Source organism: Gekko japonicus, unplaced genomic scaffold (assembly GCF_001447785.1).
Source record: "Gekko japonicus isolate JY-2015 unplaced genomic scaffold, Gekko_japonicus_V1.1 scaffold292, whole genome shotgun sequence".
NCBI lineage: Eukaryota > Metazoa > Chordata > Lepidosauria > Squamata > Gekkonidae > Gekko > Gekko japonicus.
The window spans coordinates 828,494-836,274 of NW_015173131.1; the positions used below are offsets into that span (position 1 = coordinate 828,494).

Below are 7,781 nucleotides of genomic sequence, written 5' to 3' on the forward strand. Positions count from 1 at the left end.
GAAATTCCTGGAGATTTGGGGAGGGGGGGTGAATCCTGGGGAGGGTGATTGGGGATGGGAGGGACCTCAGCAGGATAGAATTCCACAGAGTCTATCCTCCACAGCTGCCATTTTCAGTGATAATGTTTCAGAGATCAGTTATAATTCCAGGAGACCTCCAGGCCCCGCCTGGGGGTTGGCAACCCTATGCAAGGATATGCCTCTCTAGCACTTGCCAGATCACACTACACGGCTAGCAGACGGTGTTTGCTTTGGTGAGTCACAAGTTGAGCAGACCACTGCTAAGGCAATTAGTCAAGAACCCCAATACCAGGGATGCACGGTCACTGCTCATTCCTCAGAATGGGAGTTCAACAGCTAAAACAAACTAATACACGACAATCAACATTTCACACCAACAGCTTCTCTCTTCCCTTTAAGAGTCCCTCCACAAAGGCTGCCCTTGGTGAGAAGACCAAGCACCCATCACAGAAAATGCCAATGTAGGCCCCGGTCACACGGGCAGGAAACTGCGGGGGAGAAGTGTGGCTGTTTGCCCTGGGGCAAACTACTGCGCGGTTACGCGATCAGACCTCCTGTGGAGGTCCTGTGGAGGTACCGTGGAGGTTCCATGGCAAGGGAGAGGTGCTGATCACAGGACAAGCCAGCGCGCAACGAAGAAGCGCGCGCCGCGGCAAACTGTTTTTTTTGTGTGTGTACATGACAAATGCACATGCTCCGTTGGGTGCGTGTGCGCATCCACAGAGACTTGGACAAAAAACACACAACTTATTTGCAAGGGGACATGGGCGGGCGCCGGATGCCACCGGAAACGTGATCAGACGCCCGCCCTTGCCCCGCAGTTTCTGGAAACTAGTACCTCCGAGGTACTAGTTTTTTGCCACACAGTTTCGGCTGGAAGCCTCGGTTGAGCCACGGGAGTGCTACGCTTCCCAGATGTGCTGGTGAGATCACGCCCGGAAACTCTGCCTGTTTTCCGTCTCACTTGTGTGGCTTCTGTTCCGTGTGACCGCAGCCGTAATGCTGCTTCCTCTGATTCAGAAGCTTCCTGGTGTCAGGAGGAAAGTCATATCATGTGGAAAAAGAGCAGAGGGAAACCTTCCATTTGCTCAGCAGGACTCAACACCCACCATTTTAAAAATGGTTGACTCAGGTGTCAAAACAAATGTTGCTTCCCGATAAAATACACGCTAACTAGATTCCTGTAGGGTTTCCTAACAGAGAACACATTTTGCTTCGTTCAGATCAAAACTGCTGGAATCCTCTACAGTGATGGCCATTTCCAAACCCTGCATTTTGCCCTAAGGATGACTTAAAACTGGTTTTGGGACTTCTTTTACCACCAAAAGCCCTCTTCTCTGCCTAAAAAGCAAGCCATGAATAAGCCCAGCTTTCTCGAGAGGAATGGACTTGTTTTACCTCAGCTAAAAGTCTCACGTGGCCCAGCACAAAACAATAGGAATCTTCTCTATTTCTCACGGATGTTTCCATTTTCTCTGCCACCTTTTCCAGCTCCCCTCTCCCTTTCTTACTGACAACTGCTAAGAACACTGACACAAAAGGAAGGGAACTACTGAAACAAAAGGAAGGGAACTAACACTGGCTTGTGCATCAGGTTCAGACACCAGGAAAGGCCCCTTGAGACTGAGGGAATTTTCTTCCAAACTGCACATCTCTCTTTCTGCAGAGAAGAGCATGATTGAGCAAGGAGTAAATAAATGAAAGGCTTCCTGGGCAAAAAACCCTCCCAAGTACAAAAGAGAGGCCTTGCTGGATCGCACCAATGGTCCATCTTGTCCAGCATCCTGTTTCATACAGTGGCCAACCACCAGTTACCTTGGAGGGCTAACAAACAGGGCAGAGGGACCAAGGCCGTTGACCAGCCTTTCAACAACACAGGCTTACACCAAACTGAGCACACAAATCAAGTTACTGGAGTGAAAACCTCAAAAATACAGCACACCAGCTGCTATTGCACTCTTGCACACTTCCCTTTTTCCCCTGATAATTAACACAAGAAAAGGCTTCAGAACCATGTCTGACCCTGAGAAAAGTTCTCCATGATAAACATTAGAAACCACCTGGTATGACTTGAGTACTTTCAGTCCCTGCATCTCCCACACCACAGAGACGTCTGTCACCATGTAACTGAGACGGCGACCTGAGCATGTAGGGGGTTTGAGGACTAGAGCTTCATTCTATGTCGAATGAGAAGCAGATGCTGTCAATTGCTAATACGAGACCTTGCTACCATCAGGCTCTGTCATTACTAACCAGCTCTTGAGGTGCACAACCTATGGTTGCTTGCTCAAAAGAGGGGAGATTTGTGACGGCAGGAGAAGGTGGCAGGTACCAGGGGCGCAGCTACAAAGGAGAACAAAAAAGGATTGCATTCCAGCGGAACGAATGGTCCAGGATGAAGAAAAGTTAAAATCCCAAAGGCTAGCTGATTTGTGCATGCCATGGCGAGGCTTAAAACCTCATTCAGTAAAGCCAACCATGAAACAAAGATGCAAATGCCGATTGTCCCCAAGAAAGCAAACTGCTGCCACTTCCCTTCACCCTTGTCTGATTACTGGTTTGCACTTCAGACCCCGCACACCTATCCAGGCAGTCCTTGCCTCTCCCAGTCTAGTCAGAAACGCAAGGCTGGAGCACCGCTTGCATACCCTGCAGGGATGCGGGGGAGGACAGGGAATGGTAAGAGATTAAAGGGCTAGAACCGGCTAGTGCAAAAAAAAGTTTCTTCCGAGTCAATGAAGGGGCATCTCCAAGCACTACAGCTCTACATGTACATCACTGTAGGATTTGTCCACTGTCCACTCGCTTTGGTCCTCATCCCCACTGTTTATGTATCGAGCCATCTCCTGTTGGAACTGGAGCTGTCGTCGCTTATTGGGATCAACATTGATCCAGTTGTTGGCAATCCACTTAGTTCCTTCGGTGACCAAGCAGCCTCCGTGCAAGGAATATTCATCCAGGTCTCCAACCCAGCCTGCAGGAAGATAAAAGCCCATGAAAGGCTGCACAGGGAATCCTAGCCTCAATTTCTCTACAACACACCCCTCAGTTATTAATGTCTGGTCGGCTAATCAGAATTCAGAAGACATCTAGGACACACTCGGCATCCTGTAGCCACGGGGTGACATATTACCTTCTCCATCTGACAGGTAATTGTACCAGAAGACAGCAGTGCCTTGCAGGGGCTTTACACGAAGGTTTCCCTTATCACAGTGTTTACGAGTGTCACGAAGGTCGACATCATTCTGGATCAAAGACTGAGAAAGAAAGAGGAAAATGCTATTTATGCTAGGGATGGTGGAATGCTGGGAACTCCTCATTATGGTCGAGACCAGTGGTTCCTAACCTTTTCCAGTATGTGGGCCTTATTTCAATGTAAAAAAAAAATCATGGACCCACCACATGACAGTAGTTCTACTATTAATATATGTGGATTGAGAAGATACATCATGATAAAAACATGAAAAAGACCATGCTTAGCACACACATAGATTTGCAGACCCCTTGCAATAACTCTGTGACCCCCCCTGAGGTCCTTAGCCCCCAGGATAAACATATGGAACAGAGGTCCATCAGTGGCTATTAGCCACAAGGTATAGGTAGGAACTCTCGGTATGGAGCAAGTGATGCTCTGTATTCTTGGTGCTTGGGGGGGGGCAACAGTGGGAGGGCTTCTCGTGTCCTGATCCCACTGCTGGACCTCCTGAAGGCACCTGGTATTTTTGGCCACTGTGTGACAGAGTGTTGGACTGGATGGGCCACTGGCCTGAGCCAACATTGGCTTCTCGTATGTTCATATGTTCACTGGTCTAGTCATGTGGAACATGGACCAACTTGGTAAAGTCCACATTTCCCTAATAAAGCAGGTGTCTGTCAGACCCTGTTTTGCCACAAAATGACAATCTGGGATTGTTCTGATTCCCTTGGCTCCTCCTACCACACTTGGTATCTCCTGTTCTTTTTAAGTTTTTACACTCCTCTGTGGCCGCATCTTTGACAATCTAGGAAACTGACCTCTCTAATTCTCATCTTTAACATAAAAGAAAACAGCTGCAAGGAAAACCTATTCCAATTTCTGTAGAAACAGCACCATGTGCAAGTACATACCATCTCTTCATAAGTCCTGTTGTCAGCAATAGGAAAGGTAGTCTCTCCTCCTCCAGTCACATTGTTTAGGTAGAACAGTACTGTCACATAGCTGTAAAACACAGGTGGTCACTGCAAGCATGTAAGGCTTCTGAAGCACTGAAATCACTCAGCACCCCCCTTTATACAGTCAGTCACATCCATTATTCAGTGCTTAATTGAGGGCATTACTTGTAATGATTCCTTGTTTTATGAGTTTGTGTGTGCCTTTAAATGCTTGGTTGGAGTGCATGGTTAGTAGACTAGAGTGGTTGAGAGAGACAAATGTGCTGTGATTGGTGGATGACAGAGTGTGGGAAGGGTTTTTGAAGTGAATCTGTGTGGGTGTGTCAGTGTGTCAGTTATGAGAGACAGAAATCAGTTGGAATTGTTCAGTTAGAGAGTTAAGTCAGTGAGTGTTCAGTTAGTTCTGAGTGAGTTCTTAAAGAGTGCAGTATATATGTCCTTAGCCTGTGTGGCTGACTATAGGAAAGAGTTACTCCTGCTTATGTTGGAACTGAGTGTCAAAACAAAAAAAAAGTAAAGGAAAAAAGACTGTGTGTGTGATACATTTGATAGACATATGTTCAAGTCCCTTTATCCAAGATAGTTACAGAATAACCAACCTCATATTTTGTTCTTACTTCAATAAATCATCTTTTGTTCAAGTTTATCCCCAAATTTAGTTCTATCTTTCCTCAGGACCACATAGATCCCTGAAAAGCCCCGACTCTAGGTCACCTTACCAGAAAAAGAAACAGAAGGTTTGGAAATCCTTAAATTCCTGGTGGCAGCAGAATCTTCCCCATTTACAAAAGCAAAGAGCGCATTTAAAGGGAAAACCAGTCCTCCCTAATAAGAGGATGCCACATTACTCACTTCACAGTCTTGAGTACAGAGGTTGCTAGGTGAGTCTAGAGCAGGAGCTATAGGTTCCAGTTTCACAACCATCTATACTCGGAAGGCCAATTTCATAGCTAATGGAAATGGGAAAGCTATTTCTCTTTCCCCTATCTGGTCAGTGCTGGTCTTTTCCTCTCACACACACAGGGGGCTCTCTCCTGCAACTCCTAATATCAGCTGAGAAAGCCATGTCACAAATCTGAAAGCAAGCATGTACCCTGACCTTTGATGACCACATCAACAAGGAAGACGAGCAGTAACACATGAATGCTTATTCCTTTAAAGTCATTCTGGAATTTCTGTTGCCAACAAACAACATGGAGCAGCGTGAGGACCCAGAAAAATCAACTGCTTCTCCAGAAGCCAGACTTACCGGCATGATGTTTCAAATGGAGCAGTTTCATTGGTGACCAGTTTGGTGTGACTGCAGGCGGTTTCTGGGAACACCGGTCCACTGTCCATGTGGGCATGGTAGTGTCCTCCCTGGCTGTACTGCACCACTTGCAAGGGTTCACTGTGCTCCACAATCTCTGAGGGCAGGCGGGTTAAATGCATCACCCTGAAGAAGCAGAGGCGTCCCATCAACATAACTACACACACACACACCTACACACACACAGACACACACACACACTCTTCCACTAACCATGCAACTGAGATAAATCCAACTATTATCCCTAAGAAAGCCAAGTCTCCCTCTTTTGGACCACCAAATGCCAGCCCAACTGTTTGCCCCATCGTATGCCAACTCCATAGCCCAACTTTAAGGCTGCACCCAAGTGAAGATAAAAGCTCAAGAGATCAAAACACATTGAGTTAAAGACCAACCATGGTTGCCACAGAGGCTATGACAGTGATACCTCAGTGTCGTCCCCACAGATGCCATTGTGCTCAACTCTGAGTTTCTTGGCATCTACTTCCTTTCTCCCCACCCACTGCATTTCTTCTCCTAAGCAAAGTGCAAGTCCTGGATTTCCTCCACTCTATTGGGGCTGGAGGTGTGTCAGTATACCCCCCAAAGGCATTGCTTTTGGGTCTACATAAAGTTCCTGTTTGGAAATAGTTGCTCCTATTCTAGGATGCTTGATAGTTGCTCCTATTCTAGGATGCTTGGCTTAAAAGCTTCCAAAATTTTGTAACTGCCCTTCACTATCCTACCGCAGATAAAAGTTCCCACAGGCCCAACACGGTTAGGGACCCCTGGGATTTCTCCAACATCAAAAGGGTAAATGAGGGCTCCATTCCAGTCTTGGCTGCATATTTGCTAAGCAAATCTGGTCAGTGCTTTGATGGGAGACCCCTCAGGTATGTTGCCTTGAGCTCCACGACAGAAGGCAGGCAGGATATAAATGAAATAAATAAAACACACAGAGGCACAATATACTAAAAAGGTATCTCTGTTCCAAATGCTTGCTTCCATTTTTTTCACCCCACGTCATCACGCACTTATAACATGTCCTGTTTCAAAAACAAAGCCATGTAATGCGTTATTATATTATATTATATTATATTATTTTAAATCATTATGTATACTATGTTTTTATTATGGCAAGGTTTTGCCTTGCCTCTGTAAGCCGCCCTGAGCCTATCGGGGAGGGCGGGGTATAAATGCGAAAAATAAATAAATAAATAAATAAATATATAACCAACCAAAACAGTGTGCTTTCAAGTTCTCCGTGGTTTCTCATCAGTTCATTTTATTTACAGTGTTTTGAATATATGACACAAAAGCCATGGATAAATATTTTAAATAATTTAGGTGGGGAATATTTCAGGCCACGGTACTAAGGCCTCTCTGCATCTCAAGGAGGATGTGCTGCTGACTAGATTAAGTTAGGTAGCCTTGGTTGGAGAGGGTTAGCCTTCTGAGATGAAGGAACAATCAGGCAACCTCTGTCTGAAAATGTAAAACCCAGTAGCTGATCAAATGTTTCTCTAGGGCCAAACGGAACACATGGGTACCTGAAATGGCTGAAAGAAAAACCACTGAAATCACTACATTAGCAAAAACTGGAGATTAATTTACGTGAGTCACTCGGTAAAGAATTATCTAGTAGGTGTGGAGCAAGTCCAATCCCAGATAAAGTTCTGCCGACTGCGGAATCATTCTCTTTGATAGATAGCTAAATTAATTGTTTCTCAGAATATACAGAGATTGCATGTAGCTACTCTGAACCCAAAGATTAACATCAACCAAGATGCCACCTGCCCCCTTGGAGGCTCTGGGTAGTTCAATTTTCTATTCAAATTATTCGCCACCTTATGACTTTGTATTGTGTTTTAACGCTGGTTTAATTTAACTTGGATTACAATGTTTTTATTCTGTTGTAAACCGCCCTGAGCCCTGCTTGTGGGGAAGGGTGGCTTAAAAGTCTAATCAATCAATCAGTCAATAAGATATCACCAAAAACTGTGCAAGATTATGAGCATATTTTACCAAGCTGGAATTTTTAAAAGGGGTGGGATGGGTGTTCAGGCCATAACATTAAGGGCTTTTGTCTGTACCTTTTGTCAAACTCGACACCTCATTTGCCATGGTCAAAGTGTAATGCTATCAAACCACTGGGGGGGGGGGGGCTTCTGTGTGCGCGCGTCTGTGACTGGGGATGCTTTGCTATGCAGCTGTAACTATTTTCTGAGATGCCTCCCTGTCTCTCTGGGAAGACCGAACACTGACCTTGGACACTGTCTCTGCTTGCTCCGCTGGCATAGATAACAGGTGCCTCACCGGG

General features: G+C 45.7%; 1 protein-coding gene across 1 annotated transcript in view; it reads right to left on the reverse strand.

Moving 5' to 3' along the window:
• Positions 1 to 2,687: 2,687 nt before the first annotated feature.
• The window catches only part of P4HTM (prolyl 4-hydroxylase, transmembrane (endoplasmic reticulum)), a 28,608-nt gene continuing 23,514 nt past the window's right edge, over positions 2,688 to 7,781 (reverse strand). Inside the window, exons 6-9 of the mRNA XM_015422109.1 lie at positions 5,423 to 5,608; positions 4,129 to 4,219; positions 3,155 to 3,278; positions 2,688 to 2,995 (exon numbers count right to left, since the gene is read on the reverse strand). Coding sequence (XP_015277595.1) covers positions 2,778 to 2,995; positions 3,155 to 3,278; positions 4,129 to 4,219; positions 5,423 to 5,608 — 619 coding nt within the window. The 3' untranslated portion in view covers positions 2,688 to 2,777. The remainder of the gene's footprint in view (positions 2,996 to 3,154; positions 3,279 to 4,128; positions 4,220 to 5,422; positions 5,609 to 7,781) is intronic.